Source organism: Ovis canadensis, chromosome 23, assembly GCF_042477335.2.
Source record: "Ovis canadensis isolate MfBH-ARS-UI-01 breed Bighorn chromosome 23, ARS-UI_OviCan_v2, whole genome shotgun sequence".
NCBI lineage: Eukaryota > Metazoa > Chordata > Mammalia > Artiodactyla > Bovidae > Ovis > Ovis canadensis.
In genome coordinates this window covers 24365030-24383428 of record NC_091267.1, presented here as the reverse complement: position 1 = coordinate 24383428, position 18399 = coordinate 24365030, and the positions used below count along the sequence as shown (strand labels likewise).

The window sequence follows — 18399 nt, the reverse complement described above, 5'->3', positions numbered from 1 at the left end:
GGGGAGGGCGCTGGAAAAAAAAAAAAAAAATTCTCCAATCTCTCCTCCAGCGCGGCGTTTTCAGATGCAAATACCTAGCCGGGAGATGGATGGGCTGCTGCCCCTCCTATTTCCACCGCTCTCCGGGCTTTTCCTGCGAAGGACTCGGTCTGCGCGGAGCTGTCGGGAGGGCGGTGGAGGAGGGGCGCGTGGGGGTGCGCGCGCGGGGGTGCGCGCGCGGCGGCGGAGCGGCTGCTGTGCCAAGAGCCCTCACTCGGGCTCCGGGAGGTGCCGGAGTCTCGGCGGCTCCGGGTCCCGCCACGCACAGCGCTGTCTGCCGGCGCCGGCCGCCCGCCCACCTGGCCCGGCCCAGCGCGCCCTCTCCGCCTCTTCTGCGCCCGCCCACTCGCCCCCTCGCCCTCTCTCCGGACGCGCGCCCGCTCGCTCTCTCGCTCCGGACCCAGCATCTGAGCCGCCCCGGGGAGCCGGCTGAGCCGGCGGGACCGGGACGCTGGGGGCCCGCGCGGGGTCCCCGCAGCCCGCGTCCCGCGGAGAGGGCTGTGATCGGAGCGGGCGCCGGCCGCAGCGGGTGCCGAGCGGGCGCCGCGGGTGCGCCCCGTGCGCCCCACCGCGCGCCCTGGGTCTCCAGGAGCCCGCGGGCGCCCGGCTGCTGAGCGCGCGCCCTTTCGGATGCCAACGCCCAGGTGGCTGGCGCGGGACGCCGCGGAGAGGGCAGCGAGCCCCCAGGTGAGTGAGTGCGCCTGCGGGGGGCCCGGGGAAGACGCCGCGGGGCATAAGTGCGTCCCCCGGTGCGCCCGGGGAAGCGGGACTCCGTGGCAGGCGGAAAGCGGGCGGGGAGATCCGCGTGGAGTTTCCCCGGCGTCCGCAAGTTACTGCTCGGTGGCCCTGAGCTGCGTCTCTGCCGGGCACGGCGGGCGGGCGAAGGGAGCCGGGCCCGGCAAGCTGGTGCTGACGGACACCGGGGGCGACGCGAGTTGGCGAGTTGAGCGAGCAGATCCCGGCGTTGTCCGGGTGCCTGGGAGCACGCAGTCCGGTCCGCTCTCCTCCACCGGGAGCACGCGGGGCTGTTTTTGACCCGGGATAATATATGCGGGCCAAACTCCGCGCTGGCCGGGCGGCCGGCTTCTGCGGCGGTCTGAGACTGCGAGGGGGCGTGTGCCCGCGCGTCCATCTGACTGTCTGCGTGTACTCCGTTTACCTTTCTGGACGGTGGAGCTCCTCTAAGGGTGTTTGGCTTTTTCTTTTAATTAGTATTCTGCTGGTGCCCTGCATCCGCAGGGCTGGCCTCTGCGAGGCATCCCGCCTCCGCTCCGCCCCGCGGTACCCTAGGTGCGCGTCGTTCTAAGGGCGCCCTGCTTCTCTGACTGTCTGGTGGACTTCGTGGGCGCACCTGGTCCACGGCTGGTTGTGGGTATTGAGCCTCCCGGGGTGGATGCACGAGAAAGGACCTATGGTCTTTATTGGTTTCACCTTTTAGATCGTTAACCTCAAGGATTTATTAGATATAGTGCAGGTGAGTGGAGATTGGTACTGAGTTACCCAGCAGTGGGCAGGTGGGAACCTGTGAAGAAATCAGCAAGGACTGGGTAGCTTTGGAGATCTGAGCACTGAAGCCCGAATATACTTAAAACGCTTTCTCAAGAAATATCTTCTCTTGATTGGAGCACTTATTAGCTGAAACATCTTTACGTAAAGACTCTCCCTTCATAATTCCTGTAACCCGGCAGGTATTCAGATTATTTTGCATTAAAAGTAGACAAGCAGAACTTTATGGGGAAAAATAGAAAAAAAAAAAAAAAAGAAAAGTAAGTTATATGTTAATATATGGCTTGAGGTAAGTGACAATATGCATTAAAAAAATTCAGGTTAACAGCACAAAAATGTATATTTTAAGAGTTTGGGGGAAGCAGTAGCCTTTTGTTGTTGTTGTTTTTTAAAGGAAAGTTCACATTGATGCACTGTCCGGCAGCGATATCAGAAGTGTTTTAAGTGTGTCTTTATAAAGACAAGTTGGTAGTGAGGAGCTAAGGAAGAAAGTAATTGTATTGGAAGCTTTCAGTAACTCACCAGATTTACTTCTTTACAGAAGAAACTAGTTAGATTTTGTTTACACAAGCTGTTCTCTTGTTAGTACATAAAGGGCAATCCATTAACAATCCTTTTCTTCATTTTGGGGCTCTTTGGAACAGTATGGATTAAAATGCTAAAGAATTGAGACAGTCAAACTGGCAACTTTGTAGACATCTGGCTTGTTATGCTAGTGTTTCATATGGAGTGGAGTGGCAGAAGCAATTAGGTATCATCCAACCTTAATGGTCTTATCTGGTAAAACTAGCTGTGAAAGTCTGTCTGTGGAAAGAAAAATAAAGAAAACAATAATCAGTAGTGTATTTCATCACCCTGCTGAAGCCATTAAGGTTTGCAGCCTTAAGAAAAGGGCATTGTGCTCTTACAACCTGAGATAGTATTGTGATTAAGGGCTGCAATCGGTGATTAGAATTGTGTTAACAATTGGCTGACAGGCTCACACCTCTTCTTAAGTAGACTTTTATTGATTTAATAGCACAGCGATTTTCCCTTTCTTATAGAAGGGTAATTGTAAAACATCTGTATTATTGTGGTTTACCCTTGAATTGACTCTAGTTTTTAGTGTCCAGTGAAGGAGAGAGGATTGGGTGCATTCTGAGTGGGTCACTGTTCTGCCTCCCTAGGTCTAAAAATCCACCCACTGTCTCTCCTCCTTTTTAGTATTTTTGAGGGCAGAGCTGATAACAGCTTCTCAGAATGTATGAGGAAGTGACTACATCTTTGTAGTCAAGTTCAACACTTTGTCAGTCTTTTATAAATCTTTTGTAAAGTATCATCAGTTGTTCAGTGTTGTTAACATGTATGCTTCAGTGATTTCCATCCTTCTTTGATTTTATACGATTTTGCATTTACTGCCTTAGTAGCTCCTATCACATCACGATTCCCTCTCTCACACACAAAAAGGTTTTTTTACTGGCTTGGAGGCTTCATAGCCTTTAGCTGAAATTGGGAGTCTCAGAAACTTCTAAAATAGCTACGGCACCATCGTTGATTGCAAAAGGACAGTGATGGGAGCTTTTCTCCTTTGCATGAAGGACTCAGTTGCTTCTAAATGGGGTGATGAAGGGGAGCTGAGGACAAGGAAGGCATGTGATCAGAGTCCTGTGTGTGACCATCTCCTCAGCCTCTGACAAGCAGAGCTGATCTAGCTGTAACTAGCAGTACTCGAGTGCCTCCTCTGGGAATTTGCTGGTTTTGCAGAAAGATACCCCTGCAAACATTCCCCCCGCCCCCCCTGGTTCTGCGAGACTCCTCACGGACAAAATTATCAGTGCAGATGAATATGCAGGCATGCATGTCCTTACGTTCATTTCAGATTTTCATTCTAGCAGAAATTTCTTTTTGACTGTTTTGCAGACTGCTTATTGAAACATGATGCCTTTTATTGAAGTCATGTAAACCTCAGTGTAAATGCAAGGGTAAATTAAAAGTGAAAAATTGATCCCACTGAGATATGTTGTAAAAGTACAAAGAAACAAACCCTGTAAGTATGATTTGACCATTTTGATACTATATAAAGAGCTCAGAAGGACTGTGCTTTGTCACTTTCTTTGTAATTTACATAGGCTGCTTCTCGTTAATTGTAAACAGTTGTTGTTTTCTCTTTTTCATTCCTTTCACCCATGGCAGAAGTTATTTGTGCTTCGTGGAAATTGACTCTGTAAGCCTGCTTCTCGTTAATTGTAAACAGTTGTTGTTTTCTCTTTTTCATTCCTTTCACCCATGGCAGAAGTTATTTGTGCTTCGTGGAAATTGACTCTGTAAGCCACTTAGAGAAGTTTTCATTCCATGTCTGATAACCAGCGGCAGACTACCGGCTGTGTGATTCATTTCCAGGGCCCCTGCCTGAATATTTAGGCCAGTTAACGGTAGGAGGTTGTGGTCTGTGGTTGTAATGTTATCTGGCCCAGGGAGCTAATGGGTTTGATCACAGTTTCTTTATGTGAGAAGTCACATATCACAGAGGGTCCCCAGCCTCACTAATTAAAATGTAAAGAATTATACCTTTTAAGTAGAAAAGAAGGCTGCTTTATCAGTATTAAAATTATTGAAGTTAATGCTAAACTTTAATGGTATAGAGATGAAACAAATGACAGTATATGTCTATCCTAAAAGCTGAAGATGGAGTATTAAATCTAGAATGATTATAATGGGTAGTTAGGAACAGAGAAGCATCTTGAAATACAGTATTTATAGTAACAACCAACTAGCCATCCATCTACATTCTTATATCTGAAGAAATCAGACTATACCCAGTTTCTAAAACAGCCAATGGACTATTATTCCAGTGTCAGTACAGACAGTAACCACCATAGCATTACAGCGCTGTAGGAAGTTATTATGGATGCTGGAGTTGCTTCGGAGGGAAAAGGCAATTTTAAAATCGGGTACTGCTCACTCTGTTTTTGGTCATACATAAACACGCAATCCTGAACAAGAGATCTCTTGAGTATCCTACATTCTGCCTCTCTCCTGTCCATTCTGAATGGAATCCTGATGGTCCCCTACACTGAAAATTCAAGCTCATGGTTATAGTAAAAATTTGAGTAAATTCTAAAGGTAATAAATTAGAAAGATCTTAATGATCAGATTGAGAAATATTTGACAAATACTTTAAATGATCGTTGCATCTCAGTCATGCCCAATTCCATCTGTAACTAGCTGTGTGACCTTGGGCACTGCACAACCGTAGACTTCATTTTCATTAGTAAGGAAAGAAAAGACTGCCTTAGGTTCTTCTAATGTGTCTTCTATCAATACATCTGTGGTTCTACCTCTTGAGTGGGTTGGAGATTTATTTATTTTTCCCCAACGTGAATGCTCAAGAAAAGCAAGTGTTTACCTCCTTCAGCACTAAATGACCCTCATTCTCTCTCTCTCTCTCTTAGATGTCATCTCTGAAAGCTCTATTTGTGTGTGATAGTTGGAACTGACGCATGGCCATAGCTCTTGAAGTGCTCCTTGCCCTTGGATTACTTTCTGTTGTAACTCATAGCATCTGCTCACTGATGAAGGGGAGGTTAGAACAGATTGTTCCCTGCTTTTGCATTCCCCAAAATATATTCAGTGGATCTATCGTAAAAACAAGTGAACTTCACTGTGAACAGTATGATCCTTTTTACAAAGCAGCCCACTCTACCTTTGTGGCAATAGTGACGACCTGTGTGGAGACAGGTGGCTGCAGTCCTGGGGAAAGCAAGGGCCAACGAAGGTCTTTAATGGAGACGTGAAATCAGGAGGCAGTCTTTCCTTGTTGAGTTTAAATAATGCCATTTAATACCCAAGGAGTATCTAAAAGGGAGCAGGCTTCTTTTGCCAAACTACAGAGCTCATTCATGAAGGTTGTGCTTAAAGCAATGGTGATATGGTCACAGTAGCCTCTGACCACTGCTGTGAAGTGGTGTCACTTCCACTTTTAAACATGGATGTTGTTTAGTCTTCATACACATTTATGAAAAACATGTTGCTTGTCAAAATGTATCGGGTTGGCCAAAAAGGTTGTTTAGGTTTTCCCATAAACTGAACAACATTTTTGATCAGCCCAGCAGTTCGACTTTAAAGCAATCCTGGAAATGACAGTTTCCTCCCAATAGGCCAGCAGCAAGATTTTTTTTCCTCTCTTCCATTTTGTTATTGTTACAACTGTGATTTCTTGTACTACTGTGTTTTATAAACCATCCAACAAAACGTCTCAGGGAATGTTCTAAAGGTGTTTGGCGGTTACCTGTTAGGGATTTCTGATTCTCATGGATTATTTTCTATCAAGTTCACTGCTCCTGCTGCTGCTAAGTCACTTCAGTCGTGTCCGACTCTGCCCCACAGATGGCAGCCCACCAGGCTCCCCTGTCCCTGGGACTCTCCAGGCAAGAACACTGGAGTGGGTTGCCATTTCCTTCTCTAATGCATGGAAGTGAAAAGTGAAAGGGAAGTCGCTCAGTCGTGTCCGACTCTTCGTGATCCCATGGACTGCAGCCTCCTCTGTCCGTGGGATTTTCCAGGCAAGAGGACTGGAGTGGCAGTCCTTAAATGTCATTCTTACTTTTGTTTTTATAGAAAGTGCAAATTACTGAATTTATTCTGAAACTGTCATGTTCCATGTAATTGTAAACTGGACCATGTTTTTTATTTTTTTTTCCTTGTGGCTGAGCTGTGCTGCCTGCAGGATCTTAGTTCCCCGACCAGGGATTGAACCTGCACCCCTGCATAGGAAGTGTGGAGTCTTAACCAGAAAGTCCCAATTCCCTCCCAAACTGGACCCATTTTTAAAAGAGAGGCAGGCTGTCTTCTAGTTTTTAGATTACCAGTAGGTAGTATACTACCTGTTAGTGTGTTATGAAATAAGTATATTTCACAACAGTTGCAGAAGATTTGTATCTGATGCAACTCCAGACTCACAGAGGTTGAGCATCTGTTGTTCCTTGCCTGTGATTGAGAGAAACTGATCGTATAGAGTCTTAAACTGAGGTAAGACATTGGTTTATTCATATTGCACTGCAAAAAACACTTCCAGTTTAAGTGCCGGAAAACCTAAACTAGCAATATATCTCCTTTTAATATAATTGATAGTCATAGTTTATAGCTCCTTATTTCTAGAAGGCAGATAGTCCTGTGTGTTTTTTAAAAAGCAGTTCAGCAAATATAAATTAGTTGGTAATTAGGCATGTGCTTTAACTACTCTTATGGTTATATATTAATGTGAGTGGTTGAATAGGATTCGTTTTATGCTACTTGTGTTTTTAGCATACCATCTTTAATTTAGATGGAACAGGCTCTGTAAGATTTGCCCTTTTGCTCATTGATGCATTAAAAATACATTTTTTGTTTTAAAGGTGTTTTTTTTTTAGTCATTGTTTTTAAGTCTGAACAAACATTTGATTAAGAGCATGATAGTCACTTGATCTGATTTTTGAAAGTAGTTTCACAGAGGTATTAGTGGAGCAGAAAATCCAAGAAAATTTTATAATGATGAATTCGTTTGGGTAAAGTATTATTAGGTATTAAGGTTAAATGAATAATAAACTATCTACTTGGAAATAATTTTTGCCACTTAGTTGAACAAAAATAATTGGAACAAAAAGGTAGCATGCTAAAGTGATTTCAGGTCAACAAATGATGTTGATTTAGTAAATAGCACTTGACTGATTCTTACCTCTATCTCTTTTTTTTTTTTCTTTTTTGCTCCAATCCTTTTAAGATTTCCATTGTGAGGCTTCATTTTGCATTCCTTTGACTAAAATCACAGTATTATTTGTGGTGATTTTCATGTATTTTTTGGTTTGTCCAAAAAAGAAAAAAGAGACCTAACATTACAAATTTTAAAAATGACAAATTTTAGCTTTAAAATATCAGAGACAAAAAAAAAAAGTTTTAAATGTTACCCAGAGTTTTTAGATTTTGGATTAATTACCAACCCAGTAGCCATCTCCCCTTTGGTTTTTGAAATGTCTGTGCTTGGCCTCTATTCGGTTCTTCTCTCCTCAGATATAACCTATTCCTGCTGTTTTTCTCCTCAGTGTTGTAACAGTGAACATCTGTAACTGTCCAGAAGTTGGCGCAGATCTGTAAAAGTTACCTAACTGTATACCAATATATTATTTTTCTGCACTGTCTCTTTTTTCCTGAGTTGGTCGTAGTGACCCGGGCAGCGGTCCAGACTTCCAGGGGGCCATCCTTTTAAGTTTTCCCTCGGGACACAGGTTGGCACGTGACACCGCTTGGGTGCAGAGGTCTCTGCTTATTTCTTACGTAACATCCCCCTGGTCAACTCCTGCCTGTGCAGGAAACTGAGATAGGGGAGGAGGCAGAAGGAAGGGAGAAGAGGGCACAGAAGTCTGAGGAAGGAGGTTGCAGAGTTCTGTTTTGGGACACAGATTTGTGAGGCCTTGTTTAACCCGTTGTGCAAAAAGTCAACAATTGAAATGTGTTGGGTGTTCAAGTTCATTTATGTGGAAAAGACGTTACTGTGGTTGGTGCCTTTAGACGTGTTGACATTTGTGTGAAGATGGGAAGCCTGTATGATGAGGTTATGGACAGGAAATCTCAAGGTCAAGTCTCGATGACTTCTGTTTGATGACCTCAGATAACTGAAGGTTTTTCCTAAGGGTTCAGGGCCCTTCCTGTCTTTCATGGTAACCCAACTCATGCAGGGAGGGTGAGCTGTGTTGAGCTGTTGTTCTGGCCTTTACCTCGAAAACCAGATCTGACCGGAAAGCAAGGCAAGGATTTGTGGGGGACAGGTGAAGAAAGGGGACCTCTGACCCTTGCCATTACCACTTCCTCCTACTGTTATCAAGTGTATGTTCCTGGCAGGGTTTGTAGCTCTCCAAAGTATTGATGTACATATCATGAAACACCCTACTCAGATCACAACTCTTCATGTGTGATTTTCCGATGTTTACCAGCGCACTGTACAAAGGGTGTTCTAGAGGCATTTATTTGCTTCCTGAAAGAGAATTTCATCCTCTAGGAATGTATGCGATGCCCATTGAAGTATCTTTGTCCTCTCTTGTAGACCTTCAAGAAAAGTAAAGGAAATTTGGCTTAAGAGACTGGCAAATACTTCAAATCCTGCAAAGAAATGTAATGGAATTGTTCTCAAAGTAATTGTGACTTCTGAGCATGGTAGAGTAGTCAAGGATTTCCATGTGGACTTCTATGGTTAAGTTTTCATATTAAACATTAGAGTGATTATAATGGAAAGAAACATTCCATAAACATTTTCTGCATGTCAATTCCAGGGCCTACTTCAGTTCTGGGTGCTAGGATCCAGTGATAGGGTAAATCATCCCTGTTCATCAAGGTTTCTGTTAATACTAACTGCTCTTAAAACCCTTGATTTAAATAGGAAAGTACAGAATTCTCAGGTATCTTTCCTCTGCAGATATTATCATGTCAATGACTAAAATAACTCATGGCATTTTCTGTCACTCTGTTGTTTTATGGGTTCTAGCTTGTTCCATCACTCCACAGTCTTGTATGGAAAAGAAACAATCAAGAGGGAAAAAGAGTAATTTAAACATGTCTTGTTAAAATTCATGCTCAATTTTGTAAATATGTCAAATGCTTCCTTTATATTTCTGTGGCTTTCCTTAATCGCTCTACCCTTTATCTTTAATTATTAACAATGTGTACTTTTTCATAACTGAGAAAAAGACAACAAAAGCAATTTTATATAATTAAGAGCTGTACAAACAGACTTTATAAAATGATATAGCTCAGCTCCCACATTTTGCACACGTGAAACATGAAGTCCCAAAGGGATCCAAGGTCATTAGAGGAAATGATGGCGGGTCCTGTGATCTATTTCCAGTCCAGATTATGTTTGTTTCTTATCAGTGAACATCCTGAGTGAACTCAAAGTTATCCAGTACCAATACCAGTCTTTGACTTATAAGAATGACAGAGAACGTGGCTTTAGGAAAGAAAACATTACATTTTTTTGAAGAAAGTAATTTGTTGCCATTGTTTGTATGCATCTAGATGCTTCCTTTTATAATCTAGTAGTTATCTGGGCACTGACTAGAACTATTAAGAATGTTTTCATTCAATTTACCTTCAAAACAGAAACAGACTCTCAGACGTTGAGAATGATCTCATGGTCGGGGGGAGCAGGGAGGTGGAAGGATGGGGGAAGGAAATGGCTAGGGAGTTTGGGATGGACATGTACACACTGCTCTACTTAATGTGGGGAACCAACAAGGACCGACTGTATAGCACAGGGAACTCTGCTCAATGTTATGATGCAGCCTGGATGGCGGGGGGGAGTTTAGGGGAGAATGGATACATGCATATGTGTGGCTGAGTCCCTTCACTGTTCACCTGAAATATCACAACATTGTTAATTGGCTCTACCCCAGTACAAAATAAAAGGTTAAGAAAAAATGTTTTCACCAAGTGTTGAGTTTTCTGAAACATTTTATAGATAAGATGAAAATGAAAACGTTGCGAACTAACTTTTATTTGAACGTAAGTAGTATCAAACTTTGGAGAAGGCAATGGCACCCCACTCCAGTACTCTTGCCTAGAAAATCCCATGGGTGGAGGAGCCTGGTAGGCTGCACTCCATGAGGTCGCACAGAGTCAGACACGACTGAAGCGACTTAGCAGCAGCAGCAGTATCAAACTTAAAATGTATATATGTATATAATTTTTGATACTACTTATGTTACATATATGTGTGTGAGTGTATATATTTAGTGCTTTTAGTTTTTGCCAGGCACTATCCTTAGCTTTTTATGATCTGCTTATTTAATCCTATGACTTAGATGCAATTATTAACATTTTCATTTTATAAGTGGGAGGCTTGAAGATTCATCTCTGGAACTTATTTTCTTAGAATTTAAGTATCTTGTCCAAGATTGCGTAGCTGATACATGACAGACTCAGATCTGAGTCGCTCAGTTGTTTTCCACTCTCTGCAACCCCATGGACTGTAGCCCTCCAGGCTCCTCTGTCCATGGGATTCTCCAGGCAATACTGGAGTGGGTTGTCATTTCATTCTCTAGGGGATCTAACTGACCCCAGGGATTGAACCTGGGTCTCCTGAATTGTGGGCAGATTCTTTACCATCTGGGCCACGAGGGAATACCAATTTAATTATAAGAACTCCCCAAATCTAGTGTTCTGAAAAAATTCATTTGCTGTCTAGTTTTTTAGAGGTTGGGTACAATTTCACACAGAAACAATGTTATCAAGTTCCCTTAATTAAGAGTAGCCTAAATTGACACAGAATTGAAACAGAAGAACTATACAAAAAAGATCTTATGACCTAGATAATCACGATGGTGTGATCACTCACCTAAAGCCAGACATCCTGGAATGTGAAGTCAAATGGGCCTTAGGAAGCATCACTACAAACAAAGCTAGTGGAGGTGATGTAATTCCAGTTGAGCTATTTTAAATCCTAAAGGATAATGCTGTGAAAGTGCTGCACTCCATATGTCAGCAAATTTGGAAAACTCAGCAGTGGCCATAGGACTGGAAAAGGTCAGTTTTCATTCCAATCACAAAGAAATCCAGTGCCAAAGAATGCTCAGTTGCACTCATCTCACAGGCTGCTGCTGCTGCTGCTAAGTTGCTTCAGTCGTGTCCAACTCTGTGTGATCCCATAGATGGCAGCCCACCAGGCTCCCCTATCCCTGGGATTCTCCAGGCAAGAACACTGGAGTGTGTTGCCATTTCCTTCTCCAATGCATGAAAGTGAAAAGTGAAAGTGAAGTTGCTCAGTCGTGTCCAACTCTTCACGACACCATGGACTGCAGCCCACCAGGCTCCTCCATCCATGGGATATTCCGGGCAAGAGTACTGGAGTGAGGTGTCAGTGCCTCCTCCGCATCTCACGCTAGGAATGCTCAAAATTCTCCAAGCCAGGCTTCAGCAATATGTGAACCTTGAACTTCCAGATGTTCAAGCTGAATTTTGAAAAGGCAGAGGAACCAGAGATCAAATTGCCAACATCATGGGTCATCGAAAAAGCAAGAGAGTTCCAGAAAAACATCTACTTCTGCTTCATTGATTATGCCAAAGCTTTAACTATGTGGATCACAACAAACTGTGGAAAATTCTTTGAGAGATGGGAATGCCAGACCTATCTCTTGAGAAATTTGTATGCAGGTCAAGAAGCAACAGTTAGAACTGGACATGAAACAACAGACTGGGAAGCCTGGTGTGCTGCACTACATGGGGTTGCAGTGTTGGACAGGAATGAACAACTGAACTGAACTGAAATTGACGTCATTTGTCCATATCACATTTTAAAACATTTGGTCATAGGGACCAAAGTATTTCTGCCATAGTTTTTAGGCGCAGTTTCCGTCTTTCTTGAGGAAGGAGAGCAGTGAAACTTGAAATGTCCTTTGGCCAAAGGGTTCCCATGCTGTACTCAGTCTGGTCACCACAACCCTAGGTTCCCCCCTCCCCCATCACCAGGAACCTGGTTGTGAAGGAGGTCCCTGCTCTTCCTACTAAAGGCCACTCACCAGGAGTGCCTGGCCCCAATTCCCGGTCGGCATAAACAAATCCCTACACAAGCACACCATTTCCTTGTTCAAGTGTTTGCTACTGCTAAGTCGCTTCAGTCGTGTCCGACTCTGTGCGACCACATAGACGGAAGCTCACCAGGCTCCCCCATCCCTGGGATTCTCCAGGCAAGAAAACTGGAGTGGGTTGCCATTTCCCTCTCCAAGGCATGAAAGTGAAAAGTGAAGGGAAAGTCACTCAGTCGTGTCCGACCCTTGGTGACCCCATGGACTACAGCCTACCAGGCTCCTCCATCCATGGGATTTTCCAGGCAAGAGTACTGGAGTGGGGTGCCATCGCCTTCTCCAGTTTAAGTGTTTACTTGTCTTCTTTTAACTGGAGGTAACTTGTCTCTCAGGTGGATTAGCTCAGACCAGTGTACAAAGAACTTCCAACCTAGCTGAGGGTCATTCATCCACCAGAATATCAGTAAATCGCCCCAAGTTCCTTCTTGCTTGTAATTCTAAGTGAAGAACAACTCGCCTTTCTAGAGTGATTTTCAAATGAACCAAGTACATTTTTGATCATCAGATGGGAGATCTGGATTCTGGGAGATGGTATTCAGTGCACAGACTGCAGTTAATATGCTCCAGTAATAGTTTATCCTTCCTGGGGGTTCTCAGAACATAGCAGTTAGCTGTATTTGGAGCTATTCTGGAATATCCGAAATTTCAAAACTTTATTGCAGTATCTTAATAGTAGTATGTTCATTTGACCAGAGCTTCAAGTCCATGCAACATGTTTTTTCAGTTGTGTGGACTATTTCAACACGTTTAATACAGTTCACCTTCCTTCTACTATATATGACATGTTCTGTAATCAATTTGACTGTCAGAAATCATCTGATGATTAGCAGACATTTCTGTTACAGGAGAGAAGGGAGAAAGATGGAAAAGTTGGCACAGAGAGTATTTTCTGCTTTGATAATGAGATATCTTGTGGCTTCATGTTGTTAAGACTATTTTTCTCCTCTCAAAAATTGAAAGCAAATCTTATTTGCCTTAATTATCCTATTGTTGATTTATTTATAGTTGCCAAATGAATTCATAACCCAAAGTGCAGCAGTGATTTAAGTGAGCACTTGATCATAAATTCTCATTCCTCTGTGTTTTGGGGTGTGTTGGCAAGTTGGCATTGTAGACTGATTATATCTTGCATAATCAGAATTTGGTAATGAAATAACTAGACCTGAGGATAAAAGATTTTTGCTGCTGCTAAGACACCTCTTAGGTGTGTGGAACCGAGAATCAGTCTCACATATAGAGTCGAATTTGCTCACCCCTCTGATGATCAATATAATTCAATCCTGTCATTGTTGACAGAGAAAGGCCCTACTATGCACAAACAATGCTGCAAGGGTTCAGTAAATATTTGTAAAGCGGCAAATACCTTCAGTGCAGTAGAATAACCAAACACGCTCCACAGCATACATGACAATAAGTTTGAAGGGTAGAAATTGGAAACCACTGAGCTTTTCAGCTGATCACAATCAAATCAGAACATATCAAAACAGCTGGTGTTCGGTGGTTTAGAATCAATCAACCGGTTTTGAAGCATCTCATACTACTTTCTCTTTGCGGTTTCACAGGAGAGATTTAAACTAGCATATGTCCTTTCCATTTGGTTAAATCCCTGCTTTGAGCTGCTTGGCTTTCATATTCTAATACCAACAAATGAAACTGTGATAGAAAAGGACAAAAAAAAAAAACCCCACAAAACCAACAAAACACCTAGCATTAAAATGATTTTTTTCTTAACCAGTGGGTTGCTCCATTTGTATTAAATAAACCATATGCTCCCAATGAGAATGCCCTAGAAGAACGAGGAAAATTTTAAGGTTGTATTATGGAATCAGGATAATTCTGCATCAGCAGTATTTATGTTATTTGTGAATATGGCTACAGCTTTTGCAGTTTTCTATTTTAAGTTTATCCTTATATTTTAATGATAGTGCAGATAATGATATCTTGGACGGTCCAACAGTGTGTTAGTACCAACAAAGATCTACTGTAGAGCCCAGGGCAGCCTGGGGTGGAGTGGAGTTTTGGGGGGAGAATGGATACATGTGTGTGTCTGGCTGAGTCCCTTCACTGATCACCTGAAACTACCACAACCCCATTAATTGGCCATACTCCAATGCAAAACGTTTTTGGTGTTAAAAACAAAGTAAAAAAAAAAAAAAAAGAGAATGAGTTAGTAAGTGCAAGTTAAAAGGTATTTCTGTGTTTCGCTTTCTGACACCAGCTCTTCTCTTTGTTCTGGTAGGTACCTATTACACCATTCTTGGGCGAAGGTTATTCAGCACTTGTGACCTCTCCCCTTCGAACTCTCTACAAATTATTGTCTCTGCACTCCCAGCTGACACCCTGCCGGAGGCAAGAGCTACTAAGCCAACTGGAACTGTGCCTTCTCTCTTGTCAAGGTTTTTTTCTTACACAGGAAAAAGAAAGAAAAAAAAAAAGATGAAGTTGGGCAAAGTGGAGTTCTGCCATTTTCTTCAGCTGATCGCGCTTTTCCTGTGTTTCTCGGGGATGAGTCAAGCGGAGCTCTCAAGGTCCGGATCAAAGCCGTATTTCCAATCAGGGAGGTCGCGCACGAAGCGCAGCTGGGTGTGGAATCAGTTCTTCGTGCTGGAGGAGTACATGGGTTCAGACCCGCTCTATGTAGGAAAGGTAGGGTATTTGGCTTTTCCAAGTCGCAAACGATTCTTGTGAATGTCTGTGGTTGAATAGAGAACGGCTCCTTTTTCTTTGGAGATTAGAAACACAAAGCTGTCATGAGGTTTCTGGCATTGGTTAGCCACGCTGGCACAGTCATCCAGGTGTTACTCATCCTGTGAAGCCACAGTTCAGGGAGTGATGCTTTATTCCAAGATACAGGCGAGACTCGTACTCACGCCTCGTTTAGCATGATGGTGGCGTGTTAGTAAAGCTGTCGTTTCCAAAATGAGAGCAGGAATGCTTACTCAACAGCAGTCCCCAGCGTTTTTGGTGCTTGGAACCGGTTTCGTGGAAGACAGTTTTTCCTCCCGACAAGGATGAGGGACATGGTTTGGGGATGATTCAAGGGCATTACACTTATTGTCTGCTCTATTTCTCATCTAACCTGCCACTGATTTGACAGAATGTACTGGTCCATGGAGCAGAGGCCGGGGACCCCTGCGCTAATGAATGAAGACTGGTGGGTTCTATGAGCCAGTAGATTTTTGAGATTTTTTTCTGGGAGTTAACAAGGCTAATAATGCTTATACTAACTTGAGGCTTATGTATCCTGTTCTGATACTTGGCAGTTGAAAATGGCAAAAGTGTAATTATGGGGACTGTTGTTTCTAAATCAGGAGCGGTTCAAATCTACATTTCTAAGTAGTGATTTTGTTTTAATGGACTATTAAAATTTCCTTTTTAAAATTAACATTTTGGTTAAAAATGAGTGTGAACAGAGGCCCACGAGAAGTGATGTTAGACGAATGGTGGGCAGTTTGGGGTGTATTTATTTGGCGGCCAAGTGGTGCCCAAGGGGAGGTTCTTTACCACTGCCTCTTTCTGTCTGCATGTTTGGGTAGCGGTTTCTGTTCAAGCACCTTCTGAACTGAAGGGTGCACTTCAGGGCACGTGGCTTTTCCCCATCCTGGTACCATGTTCCCAGTTCCTAGCTTGATGCAGGTTTGGCTGTGTTCACGTCTGTGAAGATGTCCTGAGATTTTCAACTTTGTGCTGAGCCCTGGTGAAGGGTTTCTATAAGTAGAGTGTGTTTGCAAGACATCTATACATCTGCATGTCTGCTCTTTGTCGGTTTTATGCATCTATTCCTGGTAAAGTGAAGCTCAGCACACTGATGAATTTATCCCTGAGTGTATTTTCAACTATGAATGATTGAAGGAGAATCTTCGGTATTCGTTTCAGGGGTCATTGTTTCATTTGAATAGACCTTGAGTAAGAGTGAAAAATATGTTTTTGTTGGTAGTTGTCTACCTAAGCCAAGATGATCTTTATTATGTATATCTTCTTACTTTTCTTTAAATGCCTCTACATTGTACAAATACTGAAGCTGTGTTGTTACAAAGGAGTTCAGATATGTGAAAGATTTCTAGGGACATGGATTAGGAAACTGTCTAGCCTATCATAGCATGTTCCTGTCCTGACGAAAGATGGGCATGCACGTGTGCTAAGCTGCTTCAGTCGTGTCCGACTCTTTGCGACCCTAGGGACTGTAGCCTGCCAGGCTCCTCCGTCCATGGGATTCTTTAGGTGAGAATCCTGGAGCAGGTGGCTGTGTCCTCCTCCAGGGGATCATCCCGACCCAGAGATCAAACCCATGTCTCTTGTGTCTCCTGCATTGGTAGGTGGGTTCTTTATCACTAGTGCCACCTGGGACGCCCGAGAAAGGATGTACACAAGTTTGTGTGTGTGTGTGTGTGCACATATGTGTATTTTCAGAGCCCGTCTGGTTTTATCAGTAGCACCATCATTTATACTTACTATGTACTAAATCTTTCCATCTCTCTTATTTTCTTGTAAATCAAGTGAAAGCATTAACCTTTGCAATGTTAGTGACCTCGATTCTAGCTCATAATTTCATTCATTTTTAATGAACATTTGAGAAATTCATCAAATTTGGTTGAATGGATAGGGCTATAATAATTCATAAATATTTCATAAAGGGCCAGTGGAAAAGTGAAAGTATTAGTAGCTCAGTCATGTCCAACTATTGGTGACCCCATGAACTATAGCTCGTGTGGCTCCTCTGTCCATGGAATTCTCCAGGCAAGAGTACTGGAGTGGGTAGCCATGCCCTTCTCCAGGTGATTTTCCCAACCCAGGGATCAAACCAGGTCTCCTGCATTGCAGGCAGATTGTTTACTGCCTGAGCCACCAGGAAAGTCCAAAGGATCAGTAGTTATCCATTAATATTATAGTAGTTACTACTACTATCAGTAGTTATCAGTAGTGAAAGTGAAAGTCACTCAGTTGTGTCCCACTCTTTGCGACCCCACGGACTCTCTAGTCCATGGACTTCTCCAGGCCAGAATACTGGGGTGGGTAGCCTTTCCCTTCTCTAAGGGATCTTCCCAACCCAGGGATCGAACCCAGGTCCTCTGGCATTGCAGGTAGATTCTTTACCAGCTGAGCCACAAGGGAAACCCAGTAGAAATCACACTTTTGCACAAATGTAAACTTTTCTAAACATGACTAAAATATTCCCACTAATTTGGTTTTAAATGGAGTTGCTTGAGTGAGATTGACATTTGGAAATCAAGATAATTTAAAATAAAAAACCCCTCATGTTTTAATTTTTATAAACTTCACCGTAACAATTCAGACTGCTTCTATCAAGATAATCCACATTAAGACAGTTTCAAGTTATGAAGGCATGTCTCTAGGTTACTTAAATTCCAAATACATGCAAAAGTACTGGACAATGCCATTGTTATTTTTCTATTAATAAGAGAAATTGTGTGATTCCTTGATTAGGTAGCAAATATTCTGTGCTTTCCTTTCAGTTAATTAGAGACAATCGTCTAGCAGACTTTATGTGGCAGGAAACAAGTTTGTGCTTATCTCTTGAAGGCTGTGTATTAGGAGTTCAATAGAGCTCTTCATAGTAAAATGTTCAGGATGGAAATAGGTTTTAAAAAACACTTAACTGATTAAAATACAGAAAAAGGGCAATAAAACAATTTGAGATGGAGAGAAATTTATAGAGAGAGACAAATGAAAGGCTTTAAAACATGCATTTTACATTTGCTTGAGAAAAGGGGGTAGAGAACGTGAATACTTGAGGCTTTTTGTCTGAGAAAATAAAATGAGTCGTTTTAGTTTGGTGTCCTGAATGGGCAGAGTTAAAGGAAAATTTTGACCTCAGTACAGTTTTTATCACTTGGATGTGTACAGTAGATATATATACTCTTTTCATTTTTTTCCTTTTTTTTCTACCTTGACGGAGGCTATGACCAGAGTTTTCAAAGACAGGATAGAAAGTTCTAGATTAATATGCAGAATAGATAGGCAGATAGTGCATTTCACAAATGCATATTTAACGTATGCTGGTTAGATGGCTACACTTTAAGTCTTCCTGAGAAAATTGAGCTGTTTAGGTAATTTGGAAAATGTAAATGATGACCTTGCTAAACTTGATAGCTTAATTTAATCGCAAAATGAATATGTATTGTATGCATCAAATTGACTTCAGTCTTACTGCTGACTTGGGCATTTCCTACTAGTTGTATAACTTAGGTTAAGTTGCCTAATACTACTAAATTATAGTTTCCTCATCTTTAAAATAGGATTAATTATA

The 18399-nt window shown here is 42.6% G+C and overlaps 1 protein-coding gene across 3 annotated transcripts in view; it reads left to right on the top strand.

Moving 5' to 3' along the window:
- Positions 1-204: 204 nt before the first annotated feature.
- CDH7 (cadherin 7) overlaps positions 205-18399 on the top strand; it is a 141333-nt gene continuing 123138 nt past the window's right edge. The window contains exons 1-3 of one of the 3 annotated variants that reach the window (XM_069569163.1): positions 431-726; positions 3445-3571; positions 14371-14777. In XM_069569163.1, the coding sequence (XP_069425264.1) occupies positions 14568-14777 (210 nt within the window). In that variant the 5' untranslated portion in view covers positions 431-726; positions 3445-3571; positions 14371-14567. Of the gene's footprint in view, positions 727-3444; positions 3572-14370; positions 14778-18399 lie in introns of all 3 variants that reach the window. The other 2 variants (XM_069569162.1, XM_069569164.1) reach the window with 2 other exon arrangements.